General features: G+C 39.2%; 2 protein-coding genes across 2 annotated transcripts in view; one reads left to right on the plus strand and one right to left on the minus strand.

Moving 5' to 3' along the window:
• The window catches only part of lbhl (LBH regulator of WNT signaling pathway, like), a 489,980-nt gene that overhangs the window by 430,222 nt on the left and 42,726 nt on the right, over positions 1-17,032 (plus strand). The gene's annotated exons all lie outside the window — the stretch shown is intronic.
• The window catches only part of dner (delta/notch-like EGF repeat containing), a 34,788-nt gene continuing 19,237 nt past the window's right edge, over positions 1,482-17,032 (minus strand). Inside the window, exons 7-13 of the mRNA XM_079874395.1 lie at positions 14,764-14,877; positions 11,935-12,165; positions 8,744-8,866; positions 8,511-8,624; positions 7,996-8,127; positions 6,098-6,344; positions 1,482-4,341 (exon numbers count right to left, since the gene is read on the minus strand). Coding sequence (XP_079730521.1) covers positions 4,230-4,341; positions 6,098-6,344; positions 7,996-8,127; positions 8,511-8,624; positions 8,744-8,866; positions 11,935-12,165; positions 14,764-14,877 — 1,073 coding nt within the window. The 3' untranslated portion in view covers positions 1,482-4,229. The remainder of the gene's footprint in view (positions 4,342-6,097; positions 6,345-7,995; positions 8,128-8,510; positions 8,625-8,743; positions 8,867-11,934; positions 12,166-14,763; positions 14,878-17,032) is intronic.

Consider the following 17,032-nt stretch of genomic DNA (forward strand, 5'->3'; position numbering starts at 1 on the left):
TTTCATTTTATCTTAAACAACTAAAACCTTATACAAACTCCCCAAAAACGAAAAGAAAACATTGCTACTAATTAGTGCAAAATATTGTACTAATGTTGTCAAATATATATTAATATTAAAGTCAAGTATTTATGACCCTTACAACAACTAGTCCCAGTCTCACCTCACCAACATGAAAAGTTTCATTTATGATTTTATGATTTGGTATAACTGAAATTTTTTACAAGGTATAAGTTTTCAAACCAGATGTCGACTGAATGAAGGGGTGTGATTCAGTGACTCAAAGAGAAGCGGTGTGGTGAAATCAGACCTTCTGAAACCCTCATGATGTCACAGGTCAGAGATTGACCCTACCTCTCTATAAACTGTGTGTTAAATTGGGATTTTCTAGGATTTACAAGCAGTTAAACCACCATATCTGCTTCACACCCACAGTATAGCCCACACATTTGGGAGGCAGAGAGAATATTTAAAAGTGCAAGTTAGATTTTGGTCTTGGAGATTATATATAGGCTAAGTAGATGCAGAAGCATGTCACTGTACAAATCCTTTATTTACACACATATTTTTACCCATGCATAATTTATTCCCGACTCAAAAAATTAAAATGTGAATACTTTTTAATTTTTATTCAAAAGAACTTTTCTTATTTAGTGGTAATAATTTGATAATAATTTTTCTGTTAATGCCATAAGTTAACATGCATTACTGGATGCAATATTTCCTATACTGTATGTAGCTGAACAAAGGCATTGATCTCTGTTCTGAACCAGAAACTGCTTCTAGAAAAGAGCTAACAGAGAGGTCAAATAAACACTTGAGGGGGTCAAAGGGGACCTTAGTCTTTCTCCGAGGTCAAAGCCATCAAAAGTGTGTTTTCTTCCCTGCAGCGAGTGACTTCTGAGTGGCCAGAGCGCCATCGTCGTGCACCATTCTTACAGATGTTTACTTTCAGAACATCTGGAGCCCACACAAGGTCAGTGAAGGGTTGAGGACATCGTTTGAACTCCATATAAGGGCATGGCCAGCTGGGGGACATTCCATGTGCAGACAGTCAAAGGCATTCCAGCTGTGGAAAACACATCCTCTCGTCTGCATCGGAGTGTGTGTGTGTTTCTCATCTTGAGACATGATTGCAACACTGAAGGATTTTACAAATGTCAAGTTTCATTGTGCTCTATGCAGAAAGTGCTTATGAGTTTAGACTGTTTGGAGAGATAACGTGTTTGTGTGTGTGTGAAACTTACCATCTGTTCTTTGGTTTAAAGAAAGCACTTCTGATATGTGTGGTCTCTTCCAAAACGTCTTGTTCCCTGTGATATGAAGTTACACAGTGCTCCCTTATCTACAATTAAATATCTTCAACATACCAGTCACTTACATAGCACAGTGAGTAATTCAGATTCCATTACAAGTAGCATCCATCAAGATGTGAAGTTTTAAGGTATATTGTATCATTTACTGTAACTATAAGTTAAACATTCAAGCATTAAAACAAGCTTTAGGCTTTCACTTGAACTTTTATTAATACATCATTCCACATATATAACCAAATGGGTGTTATCTTTTACTAACAAAAACTGTGCTTGGGTTAGAAGCTCCCCTTTAGTACTGATCCTAGTCCAGTTTGTAACACCAGTGTACATTCACCTAAAGATAAATCTCCCTAATGATGCTCATCTTCTGTAGGACACTAAAACAGGTTATTTGGAAAATCCACTATAGCTCCCAATCTCATTCAACCTTTCGTTCAATTTAAAACATTCAATGAGATCAGTCATAAGAAACCTGTCTTCATCACATCAAACCAAACTTAGCAAAATGTTTCTTGAGGCGTGATGTTTTAATACTTACAATCATGCATGAGATTTGAAAGCTACGTCAGATTTTTTGTTAAACAGTCTGCTTATCATACGGCCTTGAATATAGTGACTGTCATCATGTTTTTCCAGTACTTTCATTGCATGGAAAAGAGCAGCTTGAACATTCCTTTTGTGTTCCACAGAATAAAGAAAATGCCAGAATGGAACAAAACAAGGGAAATTCATTTTAGTCAAACTATTCTTTTAATTCAGCCATTAAAAGGCATCAAAACTAGTCTCAGATCAGTTACAGAGGGCAACTTCTACCCGTCTATACTAAGCAAGAGGATAACCATAGGAGTACAATGAGTATAATTAGGAGCAGATATGGAAGATAAGAGAGCAAGAGCGATGGGTAATGGAAAGAATGAAAACATCCTATCACCCGTTGCAGGAACAACAGAAGCGCGTGGCAGAAATATGCTGGTCTTAACCAGACTCCAGGACCTGGCAGAGACACTTCTCTTGTTCCAGTACTCTTACCATGAGCTCACTAATGTCTCAGCAGATACTAATGAGGAAGGTAATCTTATTCTTGGCGGCTATTTTTAAGTACGTTTTTTTGCCAATAAACGTTCTGTACGGTTTAAGAGTTTCCTACAAATTCTCAGTGCACTTTATTTTCTCTACAACTTCCATTACGCAGGGAGCATTTTCAGTTCTCGATTTTTCCATGGCCTCGCTGATTATGCTTATCAACCTGACAGGTCACCGTGATTTTGCCAAGTAAGACATGTTCCTGGATCAACATATTTTGTTGATCCTGGAATAACATTCCTGTCCCAAAATTTAGTCCTTACCCTATCCCTACCCATAACCTTTCCCATAAAATGATAGGTGAATAACACTGATGTTGAAACACCTCATCCTGGTTCTAAGCCTAAACTTGACATAAACTGTAAACTTGTCCCTCAAATCTGATTGGTTGATTGGAAAGTTGTTCCAGGATCAACAAAGATGTCGATCCAGGAACATACCACATGTTTAACTTGGTGACAACATGTCCAGACCATGCAAATGTCATAAACTGTGTTCTTTTATCCAACTGACACACTTCAATTGTTGCACATTACTCAGATTTAATGGCGGATAATTCAATATGTGCATGTCTACTTACATTTTGACGTCAACACCAAATGTGTAAACTCCTGTTTTCTTGTGTTGTCAGTTTCTTTATGAGCGAATTCTTGATAGCTATTAGCGTTTTACTGTACAGTATGTGTAAAAGGACTCATTGGTTTTCAAGTGTTTTCCATTTCTTTTAAGGTTGCACTGAGTTTGACTTTAATTTGTGGACACATTAGCGAAATTTCGGTGAGATTTCCGCGGGCAAAAAAAGGTCCATTGCTAATATTGTGGCGATGTATGTCTCAATGTCTCTTTCAAACCAAGCATCTTTCTGTTCGAATTCGTGTGACCAGCCTGAACACAAGCGAAATCTGTGTCTCCCTCACGTGGAACTCCCATGCGAATCACTGTTTGCTAGGATGTTCTGGGTGGTTGCTTAAAGTCAAAAGAGTGAAACTCTCAACTGCATGAATTCCTATTTAAATGACTGGATTTCGGCCGTGAAATTTCGCAGAGCAGCGGTAAATGTGACCGCACTTTAAAGAGCTTTGCAGATGTACTGGAACAGAGATGTCTTTAAGTTACGGACTATAAACAGGAGTCCTAGTTTATTACTTACTCAGTGATACGACACCATCAGACATTACTTTTAAAAGCACTGTGTTGTGCTGCCTTCACATGGACAGTGGTGTCGTAAGACCTTGCTAACACCAAGTTTATGACACAAAAGAGACCACAATGAACAAGAAGAAATAAACAGCAAACAACAATGTACATAAGGTTACAGAGTAATGCCAAACCATTGATCCTATCCATGCACCAGTAAGGCAACCTACATTGTCTTATCTTTTAATTCTTCTGTATAAAGTTACAGTATAACTGTACTATGAGCTCTATTACTCCTAATTCTACAGCTTTTGCATGGAGTGCTGCTATCATATTTGTAATCAGAGTCTCGAGGGTGGGAGGATTCGGTTAAACACCCCCCCTCACACACTTTTTCAGTGTAGCTTGTTATTAATTTATACTGATATTCCACAAAACATTTGCGTCTGCAAACAAAGCACATCTGTCCGGGACTCTTGCCTTAAACTAATCCTGTGCAGCACCCCTTGTGCCTGATATGAATTAAAAGCTTCATGGTTTACAATGGTAAAATATATCAATTTCAAAAGTGTTTTTTTCATTGCTTAAACCTGTTCTCTGGGAATAAATACTGATCGGATTGGCTCATTTTAAAGGCTGGAACAGTGACTGTGTGTATGCAGGGTGTGTGTGTGTGTGTGCAGATGTATTGCTTCACAAATCTTTAGTTTTAATGAGTGCAACTAGAGGCTTGTCATCAGGGCTGTAATCTTCATAACTGATGGGAGTCGCATCATACATTGCTGGTCTAGATTTCTTCCCAAACCTGTAATTCACACAAAGGAACAGTCTCATTTTCTCATGCATTAGGTTCTATGTATGGGAAGAAGCAGCATTAACATTCTTTGAAATATCTGCTTCTGTATACAGTGTACACACACTCACTGGCCACTATAGGTACATCTGTTCAACTGTCAATCACATGGTGCATTTAGGCGTGTAGACATGGTCAAGATGAAGTTCATACTCAGCATCAGAATGGGGAAGAAAGGTGATTTAAGTGACTTTGAACTTGGCACGGTTGTTAAGGCCAGACGGGCTGGTCTGAGTATTTCAGAAACTGCTGATCTACTGGGATTTTCACACACAATCTCTAGGATTTACAGAAAATGGTCAGTGAGCGGCAGTTCTGTGGAGGAAAATGCCTTGTTGATGCCAGAGGTCAGAGGAGAATCAATGGCCAGACTAGTCGAGCTGATAGCACAACGCCTCCAACCTTGAAGCAGATACAGCAGCAGAAGACACACCGGTGTCACTCCTGTCAGCTGAGAACAGCAAACTGAGGCTACAATTCACACAGACTCACCAAAACTGGACAATAGAAGATCTGAAAAAAGTTTCCTGGTCCGATGAATCTCGATTTCTACGACAACCTTCAGATGGAAGGGTCAGAATTTGGCGTAAACAGCATGAAATCATGGATCCATCCTGCCTTGCCTCAATGGTTCAGGCTGCTGGTGGTGTAATAGTGTGGAGGATATTTTCTAGGCACACTTTGGGCCTTTAGTACCAATTGAGCATTGTTTAAACGCCACGGCCTACCTGAGTATTGTTGCTGACCGTGTTTATCCCTTTATGACCACAGTGTCCCCATATTCTAAGGCAGGGATGGGGAACGTCTGTCCTGGAGGGGCGCCGTCCTGCAGAGTTTAGTTCCAACCCTAATCAAACACACCTGAACAAGCAAATCAATGTCTTCAGGATCACTAAGGCTACAGGCAGGTGAGTTATTTTCAGGGTTGGAGCTAATCTCTGCAGGGCGGCGGCTCTCCAGGACCTACTTCCAGCAGGATAACATGCCATGTTACAAAGCTCAAATCATGTCAAACTGGTTTCTTGATCATGACAGTGAGTTCACTAAACTCAAACGGCCTCCACAGTCACCAGATCTCAATACAATAGAGCTCCACTGGGATGTGCTGGAACTGGAGATTTGCATCATGGATGTGCAGCCGACAAAATCTGCAGCAACTTCGTTATGCTATCATGTCAATATGGACCAGAATCTCAGATGAATGTTTCCAGCACTTAATTCTTCACGAAGAATTAAAGCAGTTCTGAAGGCAAAAATGGGTCCAACCCGGTACTTGCAAGGTGTACCTAATAAGTGGCTGGTGAGTGTGTGTGTATGTATATATAATAGGGCTGTCAAACGATTAATCGCGATTAATCGCATCCAAAATAAAAGTTTGTGTTTACATAATATATGTGTGTGTATGGAGTATAATTATTTTCTATAAATAAATACACACACATGCATATATATTTAAGAAAAATGTGTTATTTATATATAAAATATTTATATATAATATAAATTATATATAATATAAATATATATACACAGTATATACATGCAAATATTTCTTAAATATATACATGCATGTGTGTGTATTTATATATAGAAAATAATTATACACCGTACACACACATATATTATGTAAAAACAAACTTTTATTTTGGATGCGATTAATCGCGATTAATCGTTTGACAGCCCTAATATATACATATATATAATGGTTTACCTTGCATGGCGAATGGAGGCGATAGCGTTGCTGAAATCGCTGTCAATACTGCGGCAGTTGTAAAACTCCTGGTAGGCGTGACGGGACGAGCCCTGGTATTCAATACGGCTGATGCGACAGATGCCAACGATCAGGATGATGAGCATCAAGACAAAAGCGACGCACAGAGCTCCGATAATGATGTACAGAGAGTGACGAGGCATGTTGGTCAGTGAGTCCACAGGCTGAGCCATCTTCCACTGCAGATCTGAGAGAGGAAATGCGAGGGGGAAAATGACAATAATGATGAAAGAGAGAAAAGAAAATGTGATTGTGTGTTTTCCTTTTAAAAATTCAATGCTTCGTGGTTACCATCCAGGACACCATCCTAGCATGGTAATGTGTGCAAGGACCACTCAAACTTTCTTAAAAATCTAGTTTATTCATTCATTTCAGTGTAGCTGACAAAATGCTAGTTTGCTAGTCACAAAACCATGGGTAGTATTTAACCACAAAATGCTAGTCACAAAACCATTATATTTATATAACAAGCACAGACAAGTGTCAGCTAGCAAGGACATCCGCACAGCCATAAACGCTGGGGTATTCATGAAAATCTCTGAATGGGGAGCGAGTCGTGTGGCTCCCCCTCTCCACACGTCACAGTCGTCCCGTCTCTCGCTGGCAGAGCGTGACGAGGCTCACAGAAGCTAATGGTGCCTAGTCACAGCTGCCATAAAAGGCAGTTGCACGTCACTCCTCAGGGAACCGCTCTCTACCCCTGCATACATAATGTGTCCTTGAGGCCTACGTCGTGAAGGAGAAATGACTGAACTGCAGAGCACACCATGTCCCTTTAAGTCACTACCTCCATGGTCACTTTTTAAGGTCACACTTTATATAAGGCGTTTTTAACTACTATTTTAGGTAGAACATCGTGCTAGGTAGAATGTACGGTTACATTTTATTTTAAAGGTGTCCTTGTTTCAGTGTAATTATACAAATACTGAGTAATATTAATTAACAACATGTACTTACTATAGGGTTAGGATTAGGATTGGTTGCTTGTAATTATGCATAATTTACTGTTATAACCAAGGCTTGACATTAACATTGAATTTTATAGGCTATATAATATATACATTTTTCAATTGTAGTCTTTTAAAAAGGTATCTGAGAAAATAAACTAAGTGCAATAAAGTGTTGTCAAAAATATAGATTTTTCAATATTGATACTGAAATATCTGAAACGCTTCACACCCAAAGTGCAGACACATGAAGTCGTTCTTTTGAGACTTTATGAGTGAGTTATTTTCGCTGCTTTTTGCGCTTAAACAGTCAAATACACAGAAAATAATGTCAAAATGCCGGTTTTGGCAAGTATTCACATCAACAGTTTTAACTAAGTGAACGTAAACAGTTGAGAAAGGAAACGCATGTGTAACAGTGCAATGGATATGTGCGTCAGGTCTTAAAGTGACAGCAGCCTAATATACCTGATGACAAAATATGAGATAATATTAAAAATATCTATATGGCAGTTTTTCCCCATGGTATCGATGTAAGAAAAAGTGGCCAGTGAAAATGCTGAGTAGCTAGTAACTTTAGAAAACCACTAGTCACTGTGGCTCGTGAGCACAAAAGTTAATATCAAGCTCTGGTTTTATCTATAGTAGTAAGTACATGTAAGAAGTGTAACAGGGACACTAAAATAAAGCGTATTGTTGCAAATTGCTATTGAGGTGAGATACGGTTAAGGGTCGCTAAAGACACTTAATATAAAATGGGAACCATTTTATTTATATGTGTTTTGGTTGTAAATAAAATCCTATCTGGAGGCAATTCTTCATCATCCCCTCCACATTTCTCGGATGTGTAGTGGGGAGTGTAGTGTAGTCAGAAGGTCAGCATAAACTCACGGATCTCACAGCTTCCACCGACCCAGCCAGGAGGACAGTGACAGGTGTAGCCATTTGATTGGTCGATGCAGGTGCCGCCATGATGACATGGGTTACTCTCACACTCGTTGACGTCAACCTCACAGTTCTCACCTGCAAAGTGATAAAAAGCCCAACTATCAGCAGTCCCCTCAAAAAACACAATGGCTATAGGTGCATCCCGATGTGCGTATATGCACTATTCTACGCCATTTTGTAGTATAAATACTGCGAGCAGTGCGTTCACACGGAAAATTCCAAATAAAAAAGTACTCTTTAAATACCCGGATGATGCACCTAATTAACCGGAAAAAAGAAAGTGTGAAATGTTTGACACTTGTCATTTGGGACACAACTTATGTTATCTGGGTATTTCATGCATACAGAAAATTAGCATTCTTTATACAATATGCATGTCACATACTGCAGAATTAGTATAAGTAACACAACTGAAGACACTCACTATCATAAAAACATAAACAAACACTAATATTTACCCATATATCCTGGTGGACACACACAGGATGCGTTTCTCCCTCCACTTTCACAATGTCCTCCATTCTGGCACCTGAGCTTCAGACAGGGGTCTCTATATATCTCACAGTGCTTACCTGAAATAACCCACATCACATCAATCCTGTTAATTATGTCATTTTACTGGCATTTTAAGCCCAGATGCATTAAATGTACATGAAATGTGGGCACAGTCCTGCTAGGGAACAGAACGCACCTGTGAACTGTGGGGCGCAGATGCACTCGTAGGCATTGATCAGGTCTCTGCATGTGGCGTAGTTCTGACACGGAGCAGACAAGCATTCATTATACTCCTCCTCACAGTACAGACCGTGATAACCTAAGAGGAAAGACAAAGAAACACTAAATTATGATCTGTGACGATCAACAGCATGTCATAGATGGGGTCGATCAACGCTATCTCACGACCAATTCGTACGAATTCGAACGAGTGATAAAAAGTTGGCTAATTCGTACGAATTCGTACGACCTCACTCGTACGAATTTGTACGATTTGTCTAAACCCACGTGATGGGTAGGTTTAGGGGCGGGGTCAGGGGTAGGTCATTCGTATGAATTCATACGAATTGGGCAATTCGTACAATATGTACGATTTAGCAAAAATCGTACTAATTCATACGAGTGAGGTCGTATGAATTCGTACGAATTAGCCACCTCGTAGAATTCGTCCGAATTGCCGTGAGATCAGGCTGGGTCGATAGAGCTTGAAGGGATAGTTCACCCCAAAAAGTGAAAAAATAAATACTTAAATACAATTCTAAATTCAATCTTTTCATTGTGATCGTGTCTCCTCAAAAATGTTTGACTAAACAGTTTGATTTATATGGATTCGCTTTACGATCTCTTTATGAACGTTTTGAAGCGTGAAAGTGGTAGTTGCGTAGCTGTCAATGGAGGGACAGAAAGCTCTCAGACTTCATCAAAAAGATCTTCATTTGAGTTCTGAAGTTGAACGAAAGTCTTACAGGTTTGGAATGACATGGGAGTGAGTAATTAATGACAAAAACCTTGAATATTCCTGCATTTTGTCCACTAGAGAGCAGTGTTTCGTTTTGAAGGGGTTTACAGAATGTGAGCAGGAGCAAACTGATGTCACAGATGACTATGAGAATTTGTGTGTGTGTGTGTATTGTATATATACTGTATATATATATATTGATCCTTGTAAATCTTTTATATATATTTTTTGTAATATTTATTTCTAAAAATGTTTGACTGTGAAGTAACAGCACAATAAAATGTCAGGCACAAAAAGTTCAGAAGCATTTCATGGCATTATTTTCTGGGCATCATTTGGCTTTTCTCCTTTTATCCCTTCCACCCACGCACACACACCCACACACAAACACACACAAACACACAACACACCAGTTTTGAGTGGCTATGCCGTTGCTAGGGGTTTAAGGGTGGTTGCAAGATGCTTATTTCTTTTTATTGTGGCTAACAAGAACACACCACCATGTGTGTGTTTTTTTTTTTTTTTTTTTTTGGTAGTCTCTATAAATGGTTCTACTCCCTTCTTCAATATATGATTATGTTTTGTTTTTTTAACAGGACGTGACATGGACGTCTATTGTTGCAGCATCCGGTAGTTAGTCAGTTGTTTTTGTTGTTCACTCTCTTATATTTCTTTTTCGACCATGAAACAATGAGCTGGGCCAGTGTTGCCACCTTGTGTAACAACTAATTAGCACAAAAATAGCACTAGTTTAAACTCTGTACTCGTTTAAGCTAGAGTTATGGATATCTCTTAATTCCCCTTCAGTGTTTGTCAACACAGGCATCTATTGTTGTTCCATCTTCTCCAATTCTTGTTTGACTGTGAAACAGCTAGTGCTGCAACACCCTTGTGCACAAATGAATTAGTGCAAATGAATTAGTCAAGCCTCAAGTGGGAGCTGAGCGTGTGGTTAGAAAAAACACGTTGTGCTCGTACGCGTAATACTCTGATGATGAAAATGACATCCGTTTGATAGCGTGCACAAGGTGCTCCACACTTGCACGTTAGAAAGTTTTATCCTCGACCAACGTCTGTGCTATTGCTCTCCAGAAGTTATGACCAATAAAAATGTATTTGTACTCATTTAAACTAGAGTTGCGACTCACGAGTAGCCTATCTCTAAACCCCCTCACGTAAGCGCTCGGAAACACAAGTCTATATTGTTTCTGCATTTCTATTAGTTGTCGGTTGTTTCTTTTTTCGACTAAAAAAATCAAGCTGCATGTGCGCGCGTTTATAAAAATCATATTTCTCACAGATTTCTGCTCGTTCTAAATCAGACACAGATAAAGTGGCACGATTACATTTATATGAATGCATTAGTGAGTGATTGTGTGTGAATTAATTCTAACTGACAGCGTCTCTCTATTAATATAAGCTGTGGGTTTTACTTACTAAGAAAAAATATGCTAGAACTTTTTAATTTCTAAACTATTTTATTGATAAATCACAGAACAGTGCGAGCTATGTGTGTGTATTTAGCACGCCGATTAACTATGATGCCGTGAACACACTTAACAACTATCTGAAACATCCTAAGACTGACATGAACACACTTACAGACTGTTTCCAACGATTGAAGCAGATTTTAAACTCCAACTGTGAACACCGACTGAACGCAACTGTCTCTGACTCGGCGCGTTTCGGCATGATCAGTCGTAAGTATCAAATTATTCATAATTGGCCTTTCAGTCGTTAAGTGTGTCCCCGGCTTAAAACGTGCATTCTGCCGATCAATTTTGAGCATCCAGATGGTATAATCAAACATGCCTTAAGCAGAGCTCTCAGAGTATGCATTTATTTGTCATTTTAACTGTTGGAAAGGAGCGTGAGTGTCTGGAAATGGCTTATCCTGTAGCGCCCACTATAGGCCATGACCAGCGACTAGTCGACGTCAAGTTTAAAGTGTCATGGCAGAGCATTAACGTCGACTAGCCTACTCTAGTGTACGTGTAAAAACTGAAGTATACTTTGTGCTTTACTTTGCAAACACCGCTAATCGGTCTCAAAGGCCCTGAATGCCACCATTAAATAATTTACCAATTCATTTTGCTGAGGACCATTTTGTTTTCAATGAGTGCGCAAAGCACAGCAATCCCACCGGGCAGCACAGTTGTTCCCAGAAAGAAGTGTCGTCTTCATAGCGAAATCCCACTGAGCATTATTTGCAATCCCACTGGAGAACACAGCGGTCCCGTCGGACACCTCTCATCAGAGCGGGGTGATATCAGAGGATAGACTGATCCGGCTGCACAGATGCTGCAATCACACTTCACAGACAATGATGTCTGAGCACGCAATACACAGGAGGCAGTTGCCATGACAACTGGAGGGAGTGAAGGGAGAGACTCAGCTACTGTATGAGCGGAAGCAGACGAGATCCTCACCTGGAACACACAGGCACCTATAACTCGTCCCGACGCTGCGGCAGATGCCGTGAGCGCATGGGTTGAGGGCGCAGAAGTCCACCAGCTGGCCACAGGTGGGTCCGGTGTAGCCCGCAGGACAGGTGCAGCTGTAGCCCGAACCAGAGGCCTGTGGGGAGCAGCTGCCATTATTATGGCAGGGTCCGGAAGCACAGGGATCAATCTTCTGCTCACACGTGGAGCCCTGATACCCTAACAAAGAGAAGGAGAAAGGGGAAGAGACTAAAGCGTGCAATATGCATAAAGAGACCACTTTGAATCTGATACAGTCCATTCGATCGGCGAATCATTTAGCCGTCGAGCTAAAATCAGCTAGAGAAAATGTCATGAAGAATGCGAGAGTCCATCTTCTATTTAAAGATGCAGAACGCATGAGAACAATGGCTTATTTGACAGATGCTGCTGATATTTAAAGTCTTGATGAAACGGAAGTAGTGACAGATCTTTTCTTCCGTATGGTGACGTACATCCGAGTGTAAGGGATTAAAAGGGAAAAAAACTTGTAGGGCGGGACTTGGTTCTGTGCATCAGTTGTTAATTGGATGTTGAGATGTGGGCGTGGCACTTCAAAGTGAAGACTTTCAGAAAATCAGAAAAATCAGTTACTTTATGTTAACAATATAGCTTAAATGTTTACATGAGTTCTGTACTTGAAGGATGTCTCTTTACTCAGCATATGTGACTGTTGATTTCCACAGAAAATAATCCTCAATGTTACAACAATCAATAATCGAGCTTACCGTAACACATTCACAATGGAAATCTAGTCTATTTTTGCTAAATCACATTTATTCCATATAGAAATCTGATATTTTTTCAAACTTACAGATGAGTTAATTATTTTCTGTGCTAATCTCTGTGCAACTTAACTTGTATTGAACCTGGTACAATCCATTCAAGTACTTTAGTATAGTAATAAGTTTGGTCACACTTTAGATTAGGGTCCAATTCTCACTATTAACTACGACTTTTGCCTCAATAAACTCTTAATTACTGCTTATTAATAGTTAGTAATGTAGTTGTTAAGGATGTAGAATATGGTCATGCAGAATAAGGCATTAATATGTGCTTTTTAAAAGTACTAATAAACAGCCAATATCCTAGTAATATTCAGGCTAATACGCAATTAGTTCATAGTGAGAACTGGAACCCAAACTAAAGTTCCATTAATATTATACTAAATAAAGGGATACAACAAAAACAAACAATATTCAGGAATAATCAAATTCAGAAACAGAATCTTGAACAGTATGTATAGTTCACACTTCAACATGTTCTGCTGAAAGAGATGAACTTTAAGTACAGAACTAATGTCAGCATTTGTTAACATGAAGTAACAATGAACAATGCTTTTACAGCATTTATTAATCTTGGTTAATGTTCAATTCTAAAACACACACATGTACATGTGTATGTTGGGTATATGTTTGTGTTTTTGTGCATTTGTAGTCTCCTTTCAGTGACATGCACGCACCAGCAGATTACAGGTTTGGTTGCTATGATCCCCCCAATAAAAGTCAATCACACACACAGAGCAATAGAGCTCAGTGCTCATCCGCCCACAGTTTCCCTTACGGAGGAGCTTTCATGCATTATCTTAATGAAACTCTCATAGCCTGACTGAGGCAACATGATTGTGTTTCACTGCCAGAATTAGAGAAATAGTTCACCCATAAATGAAAATGCTGGCATTATTTATTCATTATTATTTGTGTCATTCCAAACACATAATGCTCTTTTTTTTGTTGTGGAACACAAAAGGAGAAACTATGCCCATAACCAGCACCATAACAGTCGCCCATCTGACTTGTGCGCCATGTTATTTTTCTGAAGTCAAATGCACATGTAGGATCAAATCAAACAAGACGCCTTTTGATGAATAATGTCAGTTTGAACATGAGAAAATGTTGTTTTTGTCAGGCGTCTCATGAAAAAAAATTCAGAAAAAGAGCTTCAGCCACAGATTTTCAGCAAATAATGACTTATATTTCAGTCTGTTTCTTACATAAATTCATTGTATGGCTTGAAACAGTGCATGAGTAATTTGGACTACTTTTATGGCGCGTTTTTAGCAATTCATGAATGCACACACTAAGAACTGCTATTGTATGATAAACTACTTTGGAAGTAATGACAGATACTAAAGGTTAGATTCCAGCCGAACGCCTTTGGTTGCAGCATGCGGTCGTTTCTATTGCCCTGTGGAGTTTGAATGGATGTTTTAACTCTGAGATGCAGAAAAAGCTATTAACTGCCTCACGTGGCAGGTGAAATATTAAAAGCCGTACCGTGAGCTGTACTACACTAATTAAAAATGTGCTAATAGTGCCACTTTCCTTATTCTTTCAACATTCCTTGCGTTTCAAACGGTGGCTTACGGTGCCAGTTCACACCACATGATTAATATTTCAGCCTACGAGCTAGCAAATTTCCATCCCTAACTGTTTTTAGTGCTTCTTCAGGAAGCAGGAGTGGTCGTGTCCCTGTTGTATCTGCTGACTGAGAGTCTGCCCTGGTTAGAGAGAGCCATCGCTGAAGGAACGGTGTGTGTCCTCCTGAGAGAGGGGGTGGAGCTGTGCCGCGCTTCACGATTAATTGGAAGAAAAAGAAGAGAGTTTAAAATAAGCAGCTCTCTGACACACTTTGAGAGAGCGAGAGGAGAAGGAACAGAAATAGAGCTTGAATCAGGACGACTCGAGCTTAACACACACGTACACACCCAAAGCAGAACACACAACAGATTTGATGGTGTCAGACATGATTTCATGAGAGGAGGCTATTAATAAGTACCTTCAGCACAATAGCAGTGAGGGCCGTCGAGGCTGCTGGAGCAGGTGGCCCCGTTCCTGCAGGGTCCAGACACACAGTGATCCACCAACGACTGACAACGCTCTCCTTCAAAACCTAAAACACACACACCATGGGTTTTTCCGTGTTTTATGGGGGCTTTCCATAGACATAAAGATTTTTATACTGTACAAACTGTATTTTCTCTTCCCTTGCACTAAATCTACTCATCACAGAAAACTTGCTGCATTTTTATATTTTCAAAAAGCATCATCTTAGTATGATTTAAAAGCTGTTTTTTTTCTCATGGGAACCAAAAATGTCCCCACAAGATCAAAGGTTTCTGGTATTACCATCTAAAATGTCCCCACCAATGTATGGTTTACCAGGACCGACCACGCACACATTTATCTGAATTTATGAATAGGGTAAAACATTTAACTAATGGATATCACCATACTTTTCCAGTTGATCAATTGCATTAAGAACTGCAAAAAAAAAAAAAAAATTCTAAAATGTTATGTTGAAGGCAAATTATGCATTATATAATTCTAACTTGCATATATTCAATTTGCAGAAATCTGACCATTGGATAAAGCCTGGTTCAAAATTTTGCCTTGTTTCATGTTGTTGACATATTAAAGTAAACAGTTTTCACTGATAGTGGAGCGGCTAAGTGATATAATCGTTCCGTTTATGATACAAGCGTGAAAATTGGCATGAGCAGTCTCCATGGGTCACTTGACAAGAAAATTGTCCGAGCCACTTGAAATTTAAAGATTTTTCATTTTTCAAGATGGCCGACACCTTAGTGGAGCAGTTAAGTGATATAGTGGTTTATTTGGTGATACAAGCATGAAAATTGGCATGAGCAGTCTCTGATGGTCACTAGACAATAAGCCACCCACAGCTACTTGAAATTTCAAGATGGCGGACATTTTTCAAGATGGCCGACACCTTAGTGGAGCAATTAGGCTCATGGCAATTTTCATGCTTGTATCACCAACTAAATGATTTCTTAAGCCTAATTGCTCCACTAAGGTGGTGGCCATCTTGAAAAATGGCCGCCATCTTGAAATTTCAAGTAGCTGTAGGTGGCTTATTGTCAAGTGACCCACAGAGACTGCTCATGCCAATTTTCATGCTTGTATCACCAAATAAACCACTATATCACTTAACTGCTCCACTAAGGTGTCGGCCATCTTGAAATTTCAAGTGGCTAGGACAATTTTCTTGTCAAGTGACCCATGGAGACTGCTCATGCCAATTTTCACGCTTGTATCATAAACTGAACGATTCTGCCAAACATAAGCACTTAGCCGCTCCACTATGAGGGGATTTTAGATATCTCTTTTATAAATCAGAAGATACTGTGAACAGCCATATGTTTTTTGCTATGTTTTTAGTAATACCATTTTGTATACAATCAGGCAAATTGTATATGAACAAACACTTCAGTAAAAACTGATGTAATATATAGAATAAAGAATAAAATGGTAAAGTTTGGTATATATAAGTGCTACTGAAGTTCTGACTCAATGCAGGATACATTTCTTTTTGAGAAAACAGCCTTTAAAGATACAGTATTGTAATTTAAATCTACAGGTGTAAATAGATAAAGTGCAAAGTATATTTTGGATGTTTTCCTCCCACTAGTTTGATGAAAATCCAAATACCCCAAAATTGACCAGTGCATGAAATAACAATCTAACATTCAATGTCAACACACACACACATTTGTTTTTGGTGGGAACTTTCCATTGACTTCTATTGTTTTTATACTGAGCTTAAGATATTTATATCCCTAAAACTAACCCTTACACACACACACAAAAAGCATTTTACATTTTCATTAAGACATTATTAATGGTTTATTAAGCTGTTTTCCTCATTGGGATGTTGGTGATTTCAGGTTTTACTATCCTTTTGGGGACATTTGGTCCTCATAATGTAGACAAAACCACACAAATGGCTCACAGAAAACACAACCTGTTCCTTTCCTTCACATAAAAACACTTTGGGAAAAAAATCTTTAACAAAGCTTTCAGTTATAAACCAGCACGATTCAGTCGGCCAAAGCAGGCTGTTTGCTTTTCTTACAACACAGCTAATTTACATCATTTATGCCCTCCTGTGTTCTCAATAATCCTCTTACTAAAATGGTCAGAGCTGTAAACAGTGTTTGTTTGTGTGCTTGTGTTCTTCCTCGAGAGCTTAATAGACATGTTTTGCAATCAGCAAGTCCATGACAACATGTCTTAAAAAAGGCACA

This window comes from Squalius cephalus (assembly GCF_949319135.1).
Source record: "Squalius cephalus genome assembly, chromosome: 6".
NCBI lineage: Eukaryota > Metazoa > Chordata > Actinopteri > Cypriniformes > Leuciscidae > Squalius > Squalius cephalus.